Here is a 23,445-nt window from a genome sequence, read left to right on the forward strand (position 1 = left end):
GTACAGATACCAGAAAAAGTAACAAAATATTTGTACTTTGTTCCTTGTCACCTCTGCCAATAGGTATTCATCCATAGATCCGCTACCAGGCCACGGTCCAGGGGTTGGGAATCCCTGCTGTCAGGGATACATACATATTTAAGTAATTTCCCCCGGGATGAATAATATTCTTCTGATTCTGATGGGGTGTGTCAGTGGTGTACAGACAGTGTACTTAATAACACAAAGGAAACTCTGAGTTCACGTTAGTATGTTGTGGGAAAACACAACAATAATTCCCATGATCTGTGCGTGTAAATGTAGGAGGCTGGAAATTTGGAAGTTGTTGAAACAACAATCGGCGTACAGCCCTGTACTCTTCACCGTCAATTAGAAACAGCTTATTCAAGAGTAGCACACACACACACACACACACACACACACACACTGATACTGGCGCTGGCTGCTGTTTGGCAGGAGCCCAGGCCCCTTCACTAGAGCGAGCGTACGCCTCATCTTTTCTCAACGGCTAGGCAGTAATGGAAGCCATGTGTGTGTAGTGTGTGTGTGTGTGTGGGGTACAGCTGCAACTGGCGTCACAATAGACTAGCGTCATCGTCCCCCACTTACACACACACACACAAACACCCATCCCACCACCCACAGTAGGGCATACCACCCGCAGCCAAACCCCCCATGCTGGTCCCTACACTTAACCTTCTGTTCCTCAACACTTTCTGAGCCAAAGTCTGTTTACATCCCGACAGCTGAGACTAAATTGATTTGTAACTTTCAGTTATTGTTGTGAACATAAATGTGTTTAAGTGAAGCGTACATTCTAACTTTTTGAAAGCCATCTTGACAGCCAACCTTTTTGTGTAAAGTAAAGAATAACTCAGATATGATAGCACTCAGGAAGTAGAAGTTGGAAGGCTGAAACACTTACGGTTTTTATCTCCAAATATATGAGAAAAAAAATGATAATAATAGAATAACTCTGAGAAGGAGGAATAATATTCATGCTACCAAACCTCTAGTTCATAGATGACTGACTGGTTCCACATTCACTTATTATCTAGGGTCCTATAAAAACCATTGATTTCTTTCCAAATTCCATTTATGTTTTGTCAAATTCCGTGTTTTCCACACACATATATACAAAAAAAATAGTTACATTAGATTAGATAATAAAGTGTATCTAATCTAAACTCATCTAATTATTTTGAAATATTAAATTTTTTTCAGAAAAGTATATGAAAAATAAAAATTGTTACACATTAAATTCAGACACGTTTTAATTGTTGTGTTGATGTTACGTTCGAGAGGAAGTTGGGGTTAATTCCATGCATCAGCAATATCAAAGAAGATGTAACTGCATCATCATTACATTAACTACATTAAGGAATCTGAATATTATATCTATATTCAGTCAGTGCTTTTTTGAGGGTGTGCTTTGTGTCGATTGTGGTGTTTCTTACGTTTCTTGTGGTGATGTCTAGGAGTATGGGAAAATAACAATAACAGTACTAGAATAAAAGACAAGGAAACAGATATAATGCAGAAATAAGGTTGTGTTTATTTATTACAGCAAAAAAAAAAAAAAAAAACTCCATTAAACCGAACCAAAAAAACAAGGCCCGGGGGCCAAATCTGGCCCTTCAGAGGTTCTGATTTGGCCCGCAGGAGAAAGTCAAAATGACCATTGTATAAATTACCAAATAATTCAGTTGTAAATTATTGTTGAAAGAACTCCGAATTTTTCCAAAATCTTGCAGTTTTTTTCAAACTCTTCCACAAAATCTCCCGATATTAAATAAAAATTAGTAAAAAAAAAGAAAAAAATCAAAGGACATTTAAGTTTCTGTTACTTATTGCTTAGATATTGTTGATGCTTTCCATACTTTATGTTTAATTTATAACTGGAAGTGCAAACTTGGGCACATTAATGTTGAAATTGTTCGTTTTCCCACCTAAAACCTGTGGCCCACTTGTGGTCAAACTGCTCCGTATTTGGCCCTTGAACTAAAAGGAGTTTGACACCCCTGCCTTAGTGTCACTTTGTGTGACTATTTATTTTTTACAGAGCTGAAATAAAGCAAGTTCTGCCTCACAAATGAAGCTAAATAATGCACTTTAGCCTAATATCTGTTTGCTTTTGCTCATTGCTCCATGCACTGTTCAATTGGGATCTGTAATCCACTCTTTACACAAACACTTTTATGTATCTTTATCTTTGTTCCGTGGTGTTTCTACCAACAGGAGGAAGGTTCGACACAGCCTCTGAATCTCTCAGCCAGACCCAAAACAGGCGAGCCTCACCGCTCGCCGTCGTCCCCGACACAGAATCTGTTTCCTGGTAACAAGAGCAGCCCGACTGGCCTTGGAAAATCCTGCATCCCCAGTCCCATCTCCAGCATGGGCAGGAATTCTTCTCTGGGTAGGTGACAACCCAACAGTAATGCTGTGCACACATGCTCTATCCCAGTGTTTCTCAAATGGGGGTACGCGATGGCACTACAGGGGGTACTTGAGAGAGTGAAAAATTAACAAATAAAGTGTCTAAAGGATAAAAACAATACAAATCAATCTATTCAGGAGCAACTAAGTGTTTTTCAACCTTGGGATCAGATCCCAATTTCTGAGAAATTAAAATAGCTTTTTGAAATGTTTTGATTATTTTTATTTTTATTTTTTTAATGAAAACAACACACAATCTTAAACAACTTTTTTTCTATTCTTTTACTCTGTGAAACATAGATATAGTTAAACTAAAATGCAGTAAAAAAAAAAAATGTCTTTGGGGTCATCAGAAATTCTTGATATCAAAATGGGGTCATGGTTGGGAACCACTGCACTACATTTCTTTACACTTATTCATAAAATTAGATTATTTTGTGCGTCATCACCCATTCATTACATCATTATGATCTATAGTTGTTTTTGAATGGTTTTCTCAATAGTTGTAGTTGGAAAAAGGGGGTACTTGGATTCAGAAATAAGAAAAAGGGGGTACTTGGATTCAGAAATAAGAAAAAGGGGGCACTTGAGCTAGAAAAGTTTGAGAACCACTGCTCTATCCGGTACAATTGTGTAATTCCTCACACCACTGTGTTGTGTGTGAATGTGGAACACACGCTCTCACATCTGCGCTCACCTCATCCGGGGAAAAACAAAAAGGACAAACCAACAAACACCGTCCTGCACCTCGCCACCCACAGGCAAAACCAAGCGTCGCATACGCCTGACAGATTGCAGACATACTTTAAGCTCACGAGCAGACCTGTGTGTGTGTGTGTTTGTTGTGTGTGTGTTTTACTGGAGTCCAAGGACCTGTATTTAGCCCCAATGAAAACCCCGGCAGCGGAAGCAGTGAAACCCAGCACACGTTATTTGGTTTTTAAGAGCTTCCTCACATCATTGTTTGCCCGCACCAGACCTTTTATGCCCTTACCTCTGCTATCTGTTATTAAGGCCAATCTAAGGCCTCTCATTTCAACCCCTCAGAAAACAATTTCACCGGCTCCTCTGGAGTGGCTTTGAGGATGCAACACTTGAGTTATATTTTGCTCATTTTCGTGGCCACCCAAGCACGCAGTGTTTCCTACGTGTGTCTGCTAATTAAACAAGTAAGGCGACGGAAACTTTGCATCCTTTTATTTATTTTTTTCTCTCCTTGTTCTTTAGCTTCAAAAGTGTGAAGCCCATAAATGAAAAGGAGAAGGGGGTTTAGTTACAAGTTGACTGGAAAACAAGCGAAACAACATTTGGACAATTTTATGTGACTGTTTAAAGATGGCTAATGGGAACTTGGATGGGCCTCTCGCAAGTTTTTGGTTTTCCACGTTTATAAACAGTTTTTAGAGCTCAGGAGTGTTTGAAAAGTTAAATAAGAAATTACTTATGAGGACCAAAACTAAGCGAACACAGAGAGAAGAAGCAATGCTGCTTCTTAGCCAGAAGATAGAGAGTTGGAGTTCATCTATGCCAGTGTTTCCCAAACTTTTCACAGTCCCGTACCCCATCAGACAATCGATCTGAAGCCATGTACCCCATCAGACAATCAATCTGAAGCCATGTACCCCATCAGACAGCTGCACACTTAAAAAACATTATCACGTAATGCAGTGTTTTTCAACCTCGTGGTCATGACCCCATTGTAGGGTCGCCTGAAATTCAAATGAAGCCCCCTGAAATGTCTAATAATAAATAGTGATTAAAATGTAATTTTTTAAAAATGTTTTAATTAAACAAAACATTAATTTTCTCAAATATAAATCTAGTTAAAATAAAATGCAGTATAAAAATATCTTGTTACTTTGTGCGCTAATCCTGGCAACAATAAACATTATCAAAAGCTAATTCTAGTGATTAAAAAAAAAAAGAGCTCTGGAGACACCAAAAAATTTGTAAATATTAAAAAGGGTCTCGACCCAAAAAAGTTGGGAACCACTGATGTAACGTCATATACAATGTATCCCTACAGTGAAATGTGTCTCCTATATTTACCTATCCTTTTGAGGAACACAATATAATTAAAAAAAGAATAATAATCTGTAACCATGTGTAATTTATGGCAATGCATGCAGGCTTCTGACTGCTGGTCTATTTATATTCTAGTTTCATGTCTAAAATTGTTTAGACATGTACCCCTATGACAATTTGCGTACCCCACTTTGGGAACCTAGGACATATGCTCAGAAATGTGTTGTTTCTCACCAGGAACATGTCTATGTATGGTTTAAAAATTGATATTGGGTTTATTTGGGTGTACATAAACCCTACAGTGAACAGAGTTCTGGTCCCAGTCAGATTTATTTGTAAGATTAGACTTTTTGGTCAAAGCTTCTTCTTTGAACATTAGGTTTTACAAACACTCTTGGTGTTTTCCCATTAATGGAACTGAGAACTTTCACCAGAGCTGTTTTGGTTCCTATAACAGATTAGGGCAAGCATCAAATTTAGCCACTGAAAAAGTTTATTGGGAGGTTGGACTTGGTAAACCTGGACTCTGCAATCGCGAATGTTAAAGGTATAGAGGAGGATTTTTCCGAAGTTTAGAAAAGAAACGCCATCTCCACTTTTTGAAAAAATGCACATGCGCAACTGTATCTGCTCCCATGAGGGAACGCCTATGTGTGCGAGAGAGCGTGCACGAGCCTAGTTTTCCTCGTGCACACCTCTGTTTACAAGTTGGTGTCGGCGTCGCTCGTACAAGCTTAATTTTCAAAAGATAATTTGGGCAGTGTCAATCATTCGGCCTTACGTCAGAATGATTGACAGTTACGAGGACCAATAGTCTTGATGATCCACCCTGAATTTGACAACAAAATAACACCCTCCACAATACCTTTATGGCTTATATACTGTATGAATGATTGACTTGTGGCCGTGGACATTGGCCATATTGTGAATTAGCCTGACTCTTTAATCAGACTTTAGCTTTAGCTTATTCAAATAATCCAGGTTGGTTAAAATCATTAATAAACATGAAAAAAAACAACTTTTACTTATCTTCATGGATTGGAAAACAAGCTCCTAATCCTCTCCAAACTCTGCATCATTTCCAGTGTATGGGTTTGAATGAATACCTTTACTCACTATTTAATCCAGTAAGACTTGTCTGTTGAGAAGATCATACTCAAAACTAAAGAATGAACAGATAGCATAGAAAATGTAATACAACCATGCCAATAAACGTAAATGATTAGTGATGTTTTTGTAAAGTTAGATAATAAAGATGCCTCTTTCTTTCTCTCTTACAGACATTCTGTCCAGCCTCAACTCCACAGCGCTGTTTGGGGACCAGGACGCAGTGATGAAGGCCATCCAAGAGGCCAGGAGCATGAGGGAGCAGATTCAGAGAGAACAGCTCCACCATCAGCAGCAGCATCAACATCAGCATCAACATCAGCATCAGCATCAGCATCATCCAGGGAACCAGAGTCTAGAGGCCAAACTGTCGGCCCTGAGCAGCATGAGCCTCAACAACGGCAACAAGGTCAGAGCGAACACACATGTTAGAGCCCAGAAGTTAAAGACATGTTCATTTCAAGTGAAGACCAAGCTATAAAATCAGGTTGTTACTATTGGAACTATGGCACTTCTCAGGATCAAAAATCAAACCCGACCTGCTGTGATCAGAAAGTGTGTTTCACTGCAGCCCAGGGCTGGACTGGGACAAAAAATCAGCCAATCCACTACATTATCAGAGACACTATGTAGAAGCTGTTTTTAAGTCAGTGATTCTCAACATGTGGCTCTTTGTCTTAATTTTAATGATTATTCCCCCAGAAATCCTTAAAAGGGAAAACTTTTTACCCGTTTCCTTTGGCCATTTTGCAACTTCCTTTGTCCCATTTTTGCCCCTTTTCAAAAAGTTGTGACACTTTTCAGACTTTAGCAACGTTTTGCCAAGAAATCCTTATTTTTTGTCAATTTTTTCAAGTTCTTTTTTACACTTTAAACCAATTTTTGTCCTTTCGTTAATTTCATCCCAATGAGCTAACTTTTGCCCAATAAATACCACTTGTTTCCTTTCTCCCTTATGTTGTACCTCTTTTTGTACCTCATCTTTGCCCCTTTACACTATTGTTTTCAACATTTGCCCTTTTAAGCTACCCTTTGCTATTTTATATTACCTGATTTCTCTTTATTTGCCCATTTTTGTTCACTCGTGACTGTTTTTGGCCCATTTTAGTCACTTTTCACTCTTTTTTTGCCACGTTTGACGCTGCTACGTCACTATTAGAGGCAAAGTCTTCTAAGTTCAGCTCTCACTGCTTATGACTCTGTATTTATTCATGGCTAATATTTGGTACTGTTTGGCTCGAGCTGCAGCTCTTGAGAACTTGTCTTTATCCTCTCATTTCTACGGCCACCCAGAAACAAACAGCTTTGAAGAGGGAGCAGCTGGGCCAATGACAAGGGATGGTTTTTGGTGTGTGTGTGTGTGTGTGTGTGTGTGTGTGTGTGTGTGTGTGTGTGTGTGTGTGTGTGTGTGAGTGTGAGTGTGAGTGTGTTTCTGTGCTGTTTTATTTTTTTTCAGAAATGAGGATGTTGCCATTAGTGTAAGTCCGTGTGTGTGTGCGTGTGTGTGTGTGTGTGTGTGTGTAATTGAGTCCAGCTCTTCACTTGCCTTGGAGGGAGAATCCAAGCCACAGGGTTTCAGTCCAATTAAAGGGCCTTTATTTCTCATCCTCCCTCCCTTCACTTTTCACTTATAGGAACAGTAACACGCAGCCTCTTCCACTCTGCACATCTCTTCCCTTCAGGCTTTGCGCTGAAGGAGACCCAGCCTTTGTAGCGGGACCGCACACCCCTCGGGGCAACCCATATCCCCAAACATCTTCAGTCAGTCTGATCAGTCAGTCACAGAGTCCAAGGATCAGACACTCAGTTAAAACAGGGAACATGGTTAGACTGGCTTTCCTTCACACTTGATCCCATACTCGCATGGATAAGAAGATGAGTTCATTAATATTTTAGGGGTGGAGACTTTGAACCAGCCAACCCCAAGTAGGTCATGATTGGTGCACTCCAAGGATGAGCTGTTTTGAATTTTTTGGAACTTGTTTACTTAGCGTTTTCAGGACGAAAACATCTAAAAACTGGCAAATTCGATCTCTGCTGCACTTATCCTCAGTCCCAAGTTGCTTTTGATCTAACTCATTATACTGGTAAACACAGAGGAACACACAAATATTAATAATACAAGAGCCAATATGGATAAATTGTTGATTCAGATTTAATGTGAGTTGTCTGCTGCAGGTCTTCAACAAAAATGCTTCAAAAAACAAGTTTATTAAAACCCTTTTTAGCTTAAAGTAAACTTTGCGATGATCCATAATTAAGGTGTGTGAATGTGTGTTGCAGAGAGAGCCTTAAGTGCTTCTTGAGCTTTATATTTTTCAACTTTAATAAGAACAAAGCCAAAGCAATTCAGTAATTTAGTTTATTAGGAGCTGCACGCCTCCTAATAAAAAGCTCATTTGGAAAGTCTTAAAGTTATTGTTTCCGGTTCTAAGGACGACGGCAGGCTTTGGTGTTTGTTGTCGGGTGCTATTAATCACCCAGCAAACGCAGCTTAAAGACCTTCTGCTTCTTTGCTTCAATCATTTTTTTTTTTTCCTTCCAGAAAATTGTGATGAAAACATTCTCAGGGTTTTCTTTGTGTGTGTCTTTTTTCCACGTACTCAAAGATGTTGCTATGTCTCAAACAATTCATGGAGGGAAGTTGCTTGGATGCTGAAAGTGTGACTCACCAGTTCCACTTTACGACGCACAAGTACAGCTCCTTTTCTTTACCTTGGATTCCTACGATCATTTTTGTTCACAGAACAAATTTGTCACACAAATCTTTTAAACCGAGAGACATTGCCTTAGTTGTCTGAGGGAAGGAAAACTTTGCTAAATGCTTGTTTAGAGTTTGCCTGCGATGTATTTCAAAATCTGATTCGCTAAGAGTGTGTGACATCTCAGTGTGTGCGTGGTTGTATCAATTTGCTGTTGTGTATTTCCGTCCCACAGCTTTCATTACGTGCATAAACAACATAGCCTTTACTCATAGAGCTGAAAGTGATCCTGGGATCCTTTGTGTGTGTGTGTGTGTGTGTTCTGGCTCCCTCTGGCCTTGACCATGTTAATGTCATTATAGCGGGTGTACAGACTGGAGGCCTAGCCAATAGTGGCATTGTTAAGTTTCACCTTACGCTTACGTTGCTTCCAGCTGGCCTGTGGCTGCCAAAGCTCACTGAAATAGCCACTCTGTATAACTCTGTGGGTGTGTGCATGCTTGTGTGTGTTTGTGTGTGTAAATGCCATTTTTATTTTAACGGCTACAAAAACACTCCCAAAGTAAAACAGTTCCTGAGTGACTACTACTTTATTCGGCTTCTATATAAAGTAATGAAAGACCTGAAAGTTGGTATGACGATATGCAGCAAGCACATTATCTTTAGCATTAAGTCCCACACATTAATCTTACCACTAAACTTTGGGACGTTTTTGCAATACAAAGGGCCTTTTGAGCCAGACTGCTCCATTATAGAAAAAATAATAATCACGATTATTTTAGTCATAATTGAAATCACGATTATTCAAATGATTATTTGTCAACCAAAAAGTTATTTATTTTTTGTAGAAAACAATGTCAAATATTATATTTAAACATGAATAAAAGCTTGGATTAAACAACTAAAAGTTAGTATGAATAATCGGTGTGTGCCAAGCTTTATTTTCTGTAGATGTCTGACATTGTGGAAGTTTTTTTTATTTAGCAAATAAAACATGTCAAAAAAAAAAAAAATTCTACTCTTTTTTTTTTTATTATAATATTTTTTTCTCGAATATGTAATTTTTGGGTGTAATAACCGTAATCAAATATCAATTAATTGCACAGCCCTACTTTCAGGCATCAGGGCCCCCCAAAGTTAAAGCAGGGTACACAGATAAGGATTTTTTTTTTAAAATATGAAGAGATTTTTTTATGAGTTACAGACCCAACACATGAAGATTAAAAATCAGGCATAGAACAGTTTTGATTGTACGGTGTGTGGTTTGCTCCGATAATCTCAGCACAGCACACACCACACACACACACAACGATTCTGTCCAAAAAACAGAAATCTGGTGTGATCCAACAACGTGATCCAACAACGTGACCCAGCGCCGATCAGCCGTGTCTGGGATACTTCAACGTGCTGCTGCTAAACTGGGTTAAATTCAGAGATTGAAATTTTCAACTCGGAAATTACGAGTTCTGAGTTGCCAGGAAACCATCATTACGTGTTTCTCAGACAGATCGCTTCCTGATTGGCTACAATTCACTTCACAAATCATTTTGGAGCCAATTATCAGAACAAATTCACTCTTAACACACCTCAGATTACAGATCATCTTAAAAACATAAGATTATCTAGCGTTTGGCATCATGGTCAGAAAGGGGGACAATTGAGACAAAAACTGCCTGATTATCTTTATATGTGTACGCAGCTTTAGTCTTAGCAGAACAGTAGTTAGGGATCTACTCAAGTTAAGTTTATTTAAATGAAAGGTTGTGCTGACTGTAGCTTGTTCAGCTGATAAAGTAGAATAGATTGTAGAATTGAATGGATGAGAAATCTTTATATTTGGCAAACTCGAGGCCCTCAAACGGCATCTTGCTGCATATTTTACACTTGAATTCACAACAGTGTGGATTCAAAGTCGAAGCACTGACGAGGAACAGCTGGTTTATTGTGATATTTGGTCAGTGCGGATGCCTTTTCATCCATGTGTTTCTTGGATAAACAACTAGGTTTCTAACTTAAGTGCATGTTATGCCGCAAATACACTGAACACATGTTGAATCAATGAGGGAAGAAGATCCAATGGTGCAAACATCATCTGCAGATGAATCTGGCCACACCTTGTATTTTATGTGATCAAAATGAAGTATTATGGTGAAAGACGCTCCTTCAGACTTCAGAGATGGGCAACTCTATCACAGTGGGGGCCACAAAAATGTGTTTGTATCTGATCTGAGGGCTGCATTATTAACATTCATGTCAGCATTTAGATTAATGAATAATCAGAACATTAACACAAGGGGAAAAAAGGGTTTTATTTTTATTTTCTCTTTGTGGTTTTGACAGTTTTCGGTCATTTTGTGTGTTACTGTTATTTTTTTGTGTTCTTGGTTTAATTTTGTGTATCATTTTCTGCATTTTTGTTTCTGTCATTTTGTGTGATTTTGTTAACAATTTGTGCGTCTTTGGAGCTATTCTGCAATGTGTGTTGTTGTTTTGTGTGTTTTTGTAGTCACATTGTTTGTTTAAGTGGTTGTTGTGTCTGTCTTTGTTGTCACTTTATGTTTTATGAGTCATTTTGTGTATTTTTGGAGTTTTCTGTGTTTTTGTGTACTTTGTTAATTATGTTGAGCTTCATATTCCTTCCAACTTTTTGAATTACAATTTTGGGGGATTTGCTTTGGGGGCCTCAAAAAATTAGACTGAGGGCCACCAGTTGCCCATGTCTGGTCTAGCATATGTAGGATATGTAGAAAAAGAGGCTTTAGTGTCGAGCCGTATAAAGTCACGTGCATTAACACAATGGTTTGGAAAGGATTGTTGTATCTCCATGCACTCCATGCTCTCTCTATGCACACTATGCACGCTCTGAGTTCAAATATAATAAAGACGTTGTCCTTTGTTCTTTGTTCATAATGAGGGAATGATTGTAGAGAAGTTTATATTGTCTCCATAAGTAAGTTTGGTCTTTAAAGCGAGCAAGCATGTGAATCCATCCGCTCAGTCACATCAAGACTTGATTAAAGGTTGACGCAATGCTGCTGCAATTGAAGCCTGGATGTTGTGAGTTTATAATAATGCACATGACAAAACAGAGTCTGGCACCTGCAAAGAGACTGCTGAGTGTCTGCTTCTTTTGGGGTAAGAGCCTGGAGGGTCGGGCAGCCGGTGCTGGGGTGTTTAGTGCTATGAATAGGAGCCATGGTAAGAAGGAGAAGGGAGATGAGTGACAGCTCTTTCGGAAAACCGCAAAGTCTGGATGTGGAAAAGGGGGTGGGGGTGGGGGGGGAGAAATGAAGGAAGTTGATTGAGAGAGAAAATGCTAAGAGAAGGGTTGTGGGGGTGGGGGGTGATAGAGTGGGCTGCCAAACTTGATTGGTCCTCCAGGAGACAGTAAACGTTTGTGGGTCAGTTGGAGGCAGGCCGTGATGGCAGTGGGCCAGTTGTGACTGTGGTAATGAGCTGCAATACGTTATGGATTTCTTTTTTTTGTTGTTGTTAAAAGCAAATGTTTAGTGTTACCGTAGCAACAAAGAGCGACGCAAAAAATAGGAGGGACCAGCGTGAACAAAAAGAGTCAAGTTTCCCATAAATTCAGAAATATACTGTACATTCACCAGCAGACTGAAACTGCGGCGCTACACACTGGTTTCTATCACCCTTAAATTTTGGTGATTTTATTCCTTTTTCTCTTTTCTTTTCATCCAAGTGGCCAAACTGGAGCGCAAAATCTATAATGGTGCTCCAGAAGGCAGCAGGCCAGTTTGAAACCAACAGGCGTGCAGCCCAAACCTATTTCAATCCTGACTAAACAAAAGAAAGACAGCTCCTTATTGCATTTACCGCAAGAACTTTCAACTAGACCAAAAGTAGACCAACCGCGGAGAACATTTGCAAGTTTTGACCTCGGTCTGCTGTTAATCTGTAGTTTGGATCGTTCTACCTCTATTGATGCAGTCCCAGTCTTTTTTTTGTTTCTTACATTAACTTTTCCATTTGGCCTCCTGTTATAAAATATGAACATTTGGACATATCTCACTACTTTAAATATTTGGAATTTATACTGACATCCAACATGTTTGAAACAGACATCAGGCCAAACAAACACTTAGCTGTAGAAAGCTTTTAGAACATGACTTTATAATGACTAGAGCCAGCTTTTAGGCCCCTCGACTAGATTTCAAGTCCACCTTTGTTTTCCTGTTTTATCTTTTTTTAATCTCTTTTGGTCCCTCCTATTCTTCTTCCTTTCTTCTCTTTGGTTCTTTTGTTAGGCGGTCGCTTCCTGTGGTGAGCATGGCACTGCCTAGGCACATGTTCTGTGGTAGGGCTGATTACAACCCTGCTGTAGTGCTGACATTGGCCTGCATAGGCTCCTCATCTTTAACCACACACACACACACACACACACACACACACACACACACACACAGGCCCGAAGTTCCACCAACTCTGCCAGCTGCTACCGCGGCATGACTTCACCCAGCAACCATTCCTTGCGTCAAACAAAATGCCTCTGTCACCAGAAAGAGTGGGAGAACCAGGGAGGAGAGGGAGGGAAGAATAAGAAGAACAGAGGAGAGGAGTGTGGATGTGCGGTAGCGGTGCAGAGGTTTTTAATGTTCTAGGATCACGGTGGAGTAATTTAAGTTGAAAGGCCTAAAAGTGAGCAGCTAGCTGGAACTTTTTGTCCTCGGCAGGAGGGACGAACTTCCTGCAACACACGAGGCGTGAAAGTTGGCGGTCAGTCACTACTGATGATTGCAGCTTTAAGGGGCTAAATTTAATCCGTGTACCCTTCGCTCTTTGGTTATTCCGTTTTAAAACCAAATCAAAATAACAAATAAACAGTTTGGTTATTTTGTTTTACTGACTGAAAACCAAAATAGAAAAACAGAAACAACAAAACCCAGAAAAGCAGCGTTTTTATGTTTTAAAATTAAAATATTAATGGTGAATTCTTGTTTTGTTTGTGAGATATTAGGATACTTACGGGAAAATTAGAGCAAGAGCTTAAGCACGTCAGATTCTGTCAGAACGAACAGTGTAATGGTCCAAATAGTGTCTAAATAAACTGGTGACTAACTATGGACTGTGAGGAACAATAGATGTTCGAACTTTTTCCATTCTACACTTTGGCAAAAACAATTACACAGCTTTTTTGAGGGCAGTAAAAATATTTGTTTTGCACATTATAATACCACGAGCCACTAACAGCAGCCGTCAACACACACGGAAGTTGATCACAAGAAACGAGGATCACCAGTAGATTCATTACACCACCTCTGGTTCCTTTAATCACATATCGTGTGTGTGCTTTTTGTAACATCCATTTTTTTTCGATTTATTTATGTATTAATAACGTTTCGATTCACCAGTTTATCAGTAATGGGACTTAATGTGTTTCTCCTTTTTTTTATTTTAAGAGTAAAAGTCGGTCCCTGTCCAGCTCTCGTGCATAGTTTTCCCATTAATATCCAAAGATCACACAAAACAGAAGAAGATTTTAAAACAGAAAAACACTGCTTGTCTCGTTTTTTATTTTTCTGTATTTCTGTTTTGGTTTTCAGTCAGTAAAACAAAATAACCACATTGTTTATTTGTTATTTTGATTTGATTTAAAAATGTATTGCCTGTTGCTGTATTGCAGTATTTATTATTATCTCTCATTTATATTAGATAATAAAAAAAATCAACCCTCAGAATAATAAGGCTTTTTGGGCCTGATTCTATTCCAACGCAGCAGTTTGGTTTTTCATCAACATTTCACAGTTTTTGCTGAGCCAGTTTATAAAATGATCTGCAAATGATGAAAATAATAATAATTTCTTTTTGATTTTACCAGGCAAGAAAATTCTAATTTTATAAAATTTAAGTCTAAACCGTATGTTAAATGTACAGTATAACTTGTATTTAAAGTTGATATTACAGTTTATGTTTAAGTGACCATCAAGTAAAAACATAGTGAGGTCCATAACTTTCTTAAAAAATGGTACACTTGCAGGAGTAAGCTATTTTATTTTATTTTTTATAGTTTTTTTTAAAATTAAATAAAAAACAATTTTGCCAAAAACATATATGTCCAAGATGTGACATGAAATATGGGATGCTAGGAAAATAGTTCCATTTTATTTTATTTATTTTTACAAAAATATATGAAAATGGAAAGAGGGTTTTATAGAGAATTTACAATATATCAATATCTTTTGAATAACTTTAACTTATAAACTCTCCCTTCTCCATCAATTAATGACAAACAAACAAAATGGCATTCTTCCTCATCCAAAATCTATATATCATGGGAGTTTTGATGGAGTAAATGAATGAAATATAAATTGTGTTCCTTCCATTCTCTCTGTAGGATCGTCTGCACTACGAGACCCTGAGCCAACATCTCGGGAAACTTGGTGAGGAAGCCGGAAAGATGGTTCATCGAGTCATTGATCTGACGAGACCCGAAGATCTGGATTGTAAGGAAACTTTTTTACTCTTATTTTCTTTACGTGCTCAGTTGGATCCAATTATGGGATTATATGTGTGTTTTAGAGCATAGGTAATTAATGAATAAAAAACACAAAGGTTATTAAAATAATTAATGTACATTGTTAATTAGTTAGTTAGTTAGTTTAGATGGCCTTAAAGACATGTGCTACAATTCTGCACAAACACAAACACATGCTATCATTCCTTAAAAAGCAAATATAATTATTTATATTGTGCCTTAGGGAATGAATGGAGAATGTGACTCAGCACTAAGTGTTTTTAAACATTTTCAAAAAACCGAAGCTGTAATTATCGTAGTATTTTATAGTCAATCAGTGTAGTCATTATTTTTAGAAATGGCAAAAAAAGAAGAAATATTCAAACTCCGTCTGAGTTTAATGATGTCACATCATCATATTTATTGTTGCATTGTCAGCTAATCTCCTGGTCCACTTGTTTACCATAAAGGACCAGAAGTGTTTACACGTGGCGTGGAGTTTAGAGTCTGATGAGTAAACACAGGAGCTTAAGCACTCAGATGATATCAGGCGGATGCAAAGTGACTCGATTGTTTGTGTCAGGATGAGCAGAGCAGACAAACCTCGCTGGATTTTGTTTTGTGTTGTATTTTTATAAAGTTTTTTTTTTTTAATAAACATCCTTTTCCACGAAAAAGGCTCTGGAGTCAAACAGGGTTTGGTTTACATGTGTTACTGCTGTGTTAGCGGCGTAGACTGGCCATCTGGCATACCTGGCAAAGTCCCGGTGGGCTGTCGACCTGAAGTGGACCGCTTCAGTTTGCTACATTTTTTTTATGAGTTAGTGAAGGCAAACATGGCAATAAATGGCCAAAAATGGTCCAAAAGTGGCAAAAATGTGGCAAGAAAAGAGTGTAATGTGACTAAAATGACCAAAAGCAGTCAAGAGTGGCCAGTTGAAAAGTTGCCAAAAAAAAAAGAAAAGGAGCTAAAAATCTGAAAAAAGTGTTGGAACTTTTTGAAAAGGAGCAAAAATGGGACAAAAGAAGTGGCAAAATGGCCTAAGGAAATAGGTAAAAATGGGTTAAAAGTTTTAAGATTTAAAAATTAAGACATAAAGAGCCACATGTTGAGAGTCTTAATAACGACGTGTACGTGGTGTCGCTGATAACGTAGTGGGCTGGTCTGGACACAAAATGACGGGACTGAATTTTTGTCCCAGTCCATCCCTGAACTCCAGTAAAGTGTTTGAGGAAAGGTATGAACAACGTATATGTCAGTGGTACACACATGCTCAAAACATTTTTTTTTTATTGTGCAGCGAGTAACATCACAGAGGCACGGCTGTTCAGGGAGGCACGGGGCAGGAACAGCTCCGAACCCCACATCAAGAGACCCATGAACGCCTTCATGGTTTGGGCCAAAGACGAGAGGAGGAAGATCCTGCAGACGTTTCCCGACATGCACAACTCCAACATCAGCAAAATCCTTGGTGAGGATCAAATAATTCATCTGAATTGTTTATGTTGAGTTGTTTACGTTGTAAAAACTTTTAAAAGCTTTTAAAGGTCAGAACAGCTTCAGGTGAAAGGTTTTGACATCTCTATAAATAGGATCTAGTCTGATGAGTTAATCTAACACTTTGGTATCTATTCCCGTGTGCATTGCAGACTTGAGTTTCAAGCAAAAGGTTTTTTTTGCACGTGTGCCTCGATGCTTTAATGACTCAGGTTACTGTTACAGTTACAGGATACGTTTGTAGTGTGATGACAACACTTTATAAGTAGTGTTTTGGCCTGAGAACCACACGATATGTTCCTTGGAGTCCCATGTGAACAAAGTGGTAATTTATTTATTAGATTTTTAATATAATTATCAATTCTTCTTTCTTCTTCTTCTTCTTCTTCTTCTTCTTCTTCTTCTTCTTCTTCTTCTTCTTCTTCTTCTTCTTCTTCTTCTTCTTCTTCTTCTTCTTCTTATTATTATTATTATTATCAAACTTGTGAGTTGTTGCATTCCAGACATTATGGTATATTTTGTTTATTAATACATTTATTATTTATAATAATAATATTTATAGTAATTGTTTTTCTACTTCGTACTATTTTTATGATGATGATGATGATGATGATGATTATGATTATGATTATTATTATTATTATTATTATTATTATTATTATTATTATTATTATTATTATTATTATTATTATTATTATTATTATTATCATAAACCAGCTGTTTTGGTGAAAAGGGAATTAAATAGAGATCCTCAATATTCCAAACAAACATGTGTCCCCTCTTTACGCACTGACACATTTTTCCAAAGACACCCTTTGTTCTGTGAGGTCACCACAACACCATGAGTGTGTTTGGTCCCTGAAGAAGCCCCCAGTGCACATTTCATACGGTGTAACCCTCACACAGAGCTCCACTGTGTCAGCCCAACTCCTGTGATGGATGCATTGGGTCCAAATCCACGTGGATTCTGACCTCCTCCACACAGACGTCTATTCACATGGTGCTGAGCGTAACGGCTGGCGGTTCCCGAGCCCTACGCAGTCTCACTCAACTTCAGGGTTGAGGAATGTGAATGCTGCTCTTTAGCATCGTGAACAAATTGCGATTCTTAGGTGTGTTTGCGTTATTGACTCGACCCTTGGATAACGCTGTATAAAGAGTGTTTTGTGCTCAGTGAAACAGTTCCCTGAAAATGAGAACATATTCGTGCCAGTGAGCTTTACTGGGAACTAATAAAGCCCTCATTTATTTCAACCACCAGTGTTTTCATTTCACCAAAAACAAGGTTGTTGTTTTATTTTTAAAGGCATCAGTGACACGTCCTGAGTTAAATGTGCAGGATTAGTGTGTGTGTGTGTGTGTGTGTACAATGCACTTCTCCCCATCATGATAACACAGCTGGAGTGGGTGGGTGGCAGGCTTTATAAAAGCATCTCTGTTTCCTGTGTCAAAAGATACAAGAGTCGGTGATAAACAAGGAGACGAGAGTGTGTACGACGGGTTCTCAAAGTGTTTCACAGATGTGCTGCATTCCAGCAGTAAAGACGCACACAATTAGTATTAGAATGATTTATGTGATACATGTGTATTGTATTGTAAGTTTACTAGATGACGTCCCAATTAATATTAAATCAATGAATGCATTTATTTACAATGTTGAGTTTGTTCTAGAAATGCATCATCATCATTTTTAATATTAAAATTACAGCAGTTTCATAATGAAAACTGAACATGTATCTACCGCCTTCAAGGGTCAATGTTTTATAATGATATTACATCATATATTCAATAATAAATACTGCTGGAAAATTATAGAAAGTACACATTTAGTTGGAGACAAAGATAATTGTGTACTCTGTTGAACCATTGCATCTATTTTTTTCATAAAATTATCCAATTGTCTTCCGTGGGAAACACAAACTTTAAACCAAAAACACTTAAAATTTTCAAAATAAATTTATTTTAAGTTTAAGTGAGTTTTTTTTATTTATTTTTTTTTTTACTGTAGCTTCAAAGTTGCACAAAAAAACGTTTAAATTTAAAACAATTGCAATTTACAGCAATTAATTGGTTTTTTTCTCAGAGTGCATTTCAAACTAAAACATTTCAATCCCACATAAAAAACAAACACTGTTTTAAAACAGTAGATGGGTTTATTTCCATATGGGTCTTTTTTATTTACTGTTAAGTGTCATTGGTTGACTTTTTTTGGCACTAAAGCTAAAATAGTGATGAACTGAATTGGATAGCTGTGGCTTTTTGAAATATTTATTATTCTAACAACCTCTATATCTAGTTAAAATGGTTAGAATGTAGTTAGAGTTGGATGTGATGACTGATTATGTCTGTTTTGTTTGTTTTTGAGTCATTTTTTGTATTTTTGTTGTCTATTTTGGTTATTTTTTTACATTTAATGTGTTTTTGGAGGGGGTTTTATGTATTTGTTGTGGCGAGGGATGCACAAAATGAGCGTTGTCCAATTGTCCATGTGTAAACTACACCAATAGTCACAGCTGTAACCTTCCCCACCCCCCAGGCTCTCGTTGGAAAGGCATGTCCAACCAGGAGAAGCAGCCATACTACGAGGAGCAGGCCCGCCTGAGTAAAATCCACCTGGAGAAGTATCCCAACTACAAATACAAGCCCCGACCTAAAAGAACCTGCATCATCGACGGCAAAAAGCTGCGCATCGGGGAGTACAAGCAGATGATGCGTTCGCGGCGTCAGGAAATGAGGCAATTCTTTGTGGGGTGAGTGAATCTGTTCCTGAACGTCACATTTGGCAATAAAACGACAATAAATTGGATGAAAATACACACACAAAAAACCCTTGAATCATTTTTCATACTCCTCGCTGATCTCGCAGTTACAAAAATTGGTAACTCTACGGTGTTTTTCCGTCAAGCTCAGTTTTTAAATAATGGGTATTTTGTGGGACACGTGGAGAGTTGTGTATTAAATATAACAGCATTGACAGACTGAAGAGCCTTGGGCCACAGACGAGCTTTGTTTCTTCTTCTAATGGACTTTAAAGTAATTTATTGGCTGCTGTGATGTTTAAATCCTGTTGTCTCTTACGTAAACATCGGATCCTTCAACTTACTTTCTTTTCTTTAGAACATAGAGAAGTAATATTTTAAATAAAAGTCTGCTGTAATTACAGCGGCTCTTATAATTTGTTTGATTATAAAGGTTGAGGCTTTTTTTATTCTAATATTTTTTCGAGCACATGTGCACTTTATGTGAGGTCTTCTTTTTGTCTCTGAATGAATAGAAGAGAAATCTTCACAGCGTCCTTTTTTCACCGACTGACCGTCAGGGTTTGATGGAGCTTTTAATAAAAGGTCTGAAACCTTCTGCGGCTCTATCTGCAAAAATCCTTCAAAGGTTTGCTGCGGCGCATTTTCTTTTTCTGTGTAGTCAGCGGAGCGTCGGGAAAAACAGTGGCATTGTCATAATGGGAACCAGTCGTAGATGTGTTTAAAGCCATCTTAGTGGTCTGTGTTCGCAATGGATTTAGCAGAGGCCACAGCTTTGAATAGGAGTGATTTTTAATAGCTTGTCATTTATTAAATTAGGACAATGCTGGGCACTTGTGGCCAGGGGGAAATTGAACACAGACAGACATGGTGGAATATGAAATGTAAGCAGATGTTTAAGGACGTCACAGGCACAACTCTGCATTTACTGCGTGTGGTCAAGTCAATGCATAAAAAAGATGCTTTGCTTCTGCAGGCCTGGGCTTTCAATCAGAAAACCAAGTGTGGAGCCAGAAGACAAACAGCCTCACACTTTGTGTGTAATCAGATCAAGGATATGTTGGAGAGTCTAACGTGAAAATTAGTCCGTCACGGCTTTTGGCAGTAATTGTTTGAGGAGACAGAGAAGGGAAAACTGTTAGTTGAAAGAGGTAATTTTCTTGCTTTATGTGCTTGATTTGAGCAGCCAGAGGCCCTGTTTGACTGATGTACTGTATGTTCCCCCTCATTCCTTCTGTTTCTCAACAGGTTGTTTAAACCATGCAGGTAGAGCTTCATGTTCAGACAAGCTGGACCAGAAAAAAGCAAAACTGCTGTTAGTCTCTCATAAAGCATCTCTTACAGTAGGACTGTGCAGTTATATGGTTGTTCAATATATATCTATAGATATTAGAATAATATTACAAAAATGGACGGCACAGCTGAGTGCCAGCAGAATCGTAGATATCTACTTAAGTTATCAGGTTTAATTTTAGAAGATTTTTTAGATTTTTTAATCAGAAGTTGTCATGACTGTATTGATTGTAGCAGTTTGTGGACCATTTTATTTTATTTTTCTGTCAGAGTGAATCGCAGTGTGAGTGGTTGTCTGCTTATTTGTGTTTGCCCTTTGATGGACTGGCGCCCTGTCCATGGTGTAGCCCCGCCTAACGCCCATTGAGAGCTGGAGATAGGCACCAGCAGACCCTGAACAGGAAACAGTGTTAGAAGATGAATGAATGTATTGTATGAAAACGTGTTTTGTTCCAAAAAGCTGGTTGTTAAGTAACTTTAGTAAAGCTATTATCACAGTACCTTAAGGCAGAGGTTCTCAACCTTGGGGTCAGGAGACACTGGAAGGGGATAATTGTGAACAATTTGAGCCATTTTTTGCTTATTTTTACCCATTTTCTGCAACTTTACCAAACTCACCAAATGTTAACCTATTTTTTATCACTTTTTGTTTCCATATTTTTGCTCCTTTTAATGCATTTTTACTACATTACTCCCATTTCTGACACTTCTCTGTAATATTTCATTGCCTGTTCTGCACTTTTTTCCCACTTTTAAGACATTTTTGACACTTATAACACTTTCCACCACGTTTCCCTCCGAATGTCGCATATGTTGACCCATTATTGTCACTTTTCACCATATTTCATGCTTATTTTTTGCCAATTAAACTACAATCACGATTTCTTATGCCATTATTTGCCAGTTTAAACCAATTGTTCCAATATTGACACTTTGAACCCTTTTTTTTTTTTTTTTTACCACTTTTTCTGTCCATTTTTGGCCACTGCAATTTGTAACTTTTAACCAATTCCTATGGTTTTTAAATTTCCATTTCACCACCTTTATTTCTGATTAAAACAAGGATTTACATCTTTAAGATGACTATATACTATGGCACAAATAATACTAAACATCCTGGATAACAGTGGATATTATTCAGATGAATAAATAAATGTGGTTATCACAGATTCATAGAACAATGGACCATCATTTTACTGACTTTATGGATGGACCCCAAAAATCTCCCCCCTTTCTTCTCCCATATAGAGGGTCCTGTCTCCACATGACTGTTCTTCATTGTTCATGTCTGTGTTCAACCACCTTCAGCTACAGTGGGGGTCCCTGGTCTCTGGAACCTTTATTTGTGGGGTCACAGGTTGAAAAGGTTGAGAACCACTGCCTTAAGGAGTGTGCTGTATCATAAAAGTTGTATGTAGCGTTACAACGTAATGAAACAAAATGTCATGGGTTGAACATTGAAAACAATATTAAAGTATGTTTTTTCATGTAGCAGAAAAACATTTTGCATTAAATAATCACAATTATCATGCAGCAAACTCAATTGAGTACGAGTTCAAGGATTTTTGGCGACAAGATTCTGGAGAGACTGATTAAAACTTTAATCACGAAAACATGTCGGTGGAATATGTTTTCATATACTTGTTTTGTTCTAACATGTTGCTATTGTCCTTTGTTCTCAGGCCTCAGCAACCGATGTCCCTGAGCAACAGCCCTGGAGGAGTTGGAGTTTACCCTGGCTCCATCACCATGGCAACCACAGCCACACCCTCCCCACACCTGACCTCAGACTGTTCCAGCAACTCCGCCAGCCCCGAGCCCGCCATACCCGTCATCCAGAGCACGTATGGGGTAAAGTCGGTGGCAGCCGCTGGCAGAGGCAGCAACGGCGGTGGGCTGGGGGCTCTGGGTCTTCCCAGTGACCCCACCAATGGAGACGACGATATGGACATGTATGACGACTTCGAGGACGAAGCCAAGTCAGACTATAGCAGTGACCATGAGACACGGGAGGCCGTCAGCGCCAACTGAGCATGTGCAAAGAAGAGAGGATGGAGAGAACGAACTGTGGTGGTACTGAGAGACACTGGGAGCAGTTTATTACTGCAGAGATCTTTGAACGCGTCCCAACAGGTTCTTCAAATCATCAGACGTGCTCTGAACGCACTCGGACAGCGACTCCATCAACACCAGTTTTGAAGAAGAGACCCGCTAGAGGCAATGTGACCCAATAATAGTCATCCAGACTTCATTTTCCTACACTTTGACAATCTTCAGGAGCAGTTAAGGCCGGCATACACTGTGCGATTTCTGGCCCATTTTGAGCCGATTTTTCACTCGTGCGTCTAGTTTTGGGATCGGGCCGAGTCTCGGCTAAACCGTGTCGTGCATCGTGTCACATACATGGGGTCACAAAAAGCAATTAACACCTCACGACTAGCTCCTGATAAGCAATTGTATGGCCGTAAGAAAATCAAACATTTTTGAAATCCAGTCGCTCCTCTTGAGGGTATCTCACTGTTGAAGCAGTGCCACAAACTCTCACATTGCACACATGCGCGAACACCATCATACCGCTGTAGAATTGACAGGTGGTACTGCCCACGTCTGTCCAGACAGTTCCTGGTCCATCACATCACCACCTTTTCTTTTTTGAAGCTCTTTTTGCTGAGATTCACGAGTGTCTATCCACTTCTTCTTCTTCTTCTTCTTCTTCTTCTTCTTCTTCTTCTTCTTCTTCTTCTTCCTCTTCTTCCTCTTCTTCCTCTTCTTCTTCTTCTTCTTCTTCTTCTTCTTCTTTCTTCTTCTTCTTCTTCTTCTTCTTCTTTCCAATTCTTCTTCTTCTTCCTCTTCTTCTTCCTCGTCCTCGTCCTCGTCGTCTTCGTCTTCGTCTTTGTCTTCGTCTTCGTCTTGTGTTTTAATTCCAACGTTGCATTTCCGGAAACAAGACCCCGACGTGTCTTGCGTGGACGTCATATTGTGAGCCGTTGTCATAGGTTGTGTCAGAGTGTCAGTCCGTATAGTGTGCGAACATGAATCGTGAGCTGCGAACATTCGGACTGAGTGGCACAGTTTGAGCTGAAGCTGAGTACGACGATTGAAAGAATCGCACAGTGTCCGCCCGCCTTTAGTGAGCGTCAGACGAGAGAA

The 23,445-nt window shown here is 38.8% G+C and overlaps 1 protein-coding gene across 2 annotated transcripts in view; it reads left to right on the forward strand.

The window, feature by feature from the left end:
- LOC114465883 (transcription factor SOX-6-like) overlaps nt 1-22,977 on the forward strand; it is a 130,953-nt gene extending 107,976 nt beyond the window's left edge. For both annotated transcript variants that reach the window (XM_028451191.1, XM_028451192.1), the window contains 6 exons: nt 2,239-2,416; nt 5,742-5,977; nt 14,626-14,734; nt 16,047-16,217; nt 18,780-18,993; nt 21,978-22,977. In XM_028451191.1, the coding sequence (XP_028306992.1) occupies nt 2,239-2,416; nt 5,742-5,977; nt 14,626-14,734; nt 16,047-16,217; nt 18,780-18,993; nt 21,978-22,326 (1,257 nt within the window). In that variant the 3' untranslated portion in view covers nt 22,327-22,977. The remainder of the gene's footprint in view (nt 1-2,238; nt 2,417-5,741; nt 5,978-14,625; nt 14,735-16,046; nt 16,218-18,779; nt 18,994-21,977) is intronic.
- The last annotated feature ends 468 nt before the right edge of the window (nt 22,978-23,445 follow it).

This window comes from Gouania willdenowi, chromosome 6 (assembly GCF_900634775.1).
Source record: "Gouania willdenowi chromosome 6, fGouWil2.1, whole genome shotgun sequence".
Classification (NCBI taxonomy): Eukaryota; Metazoa; Chordata; class Actinopteri; order Blenniiformes; family Gobiesocidae; genus Gouania; species Gouania willdenowi.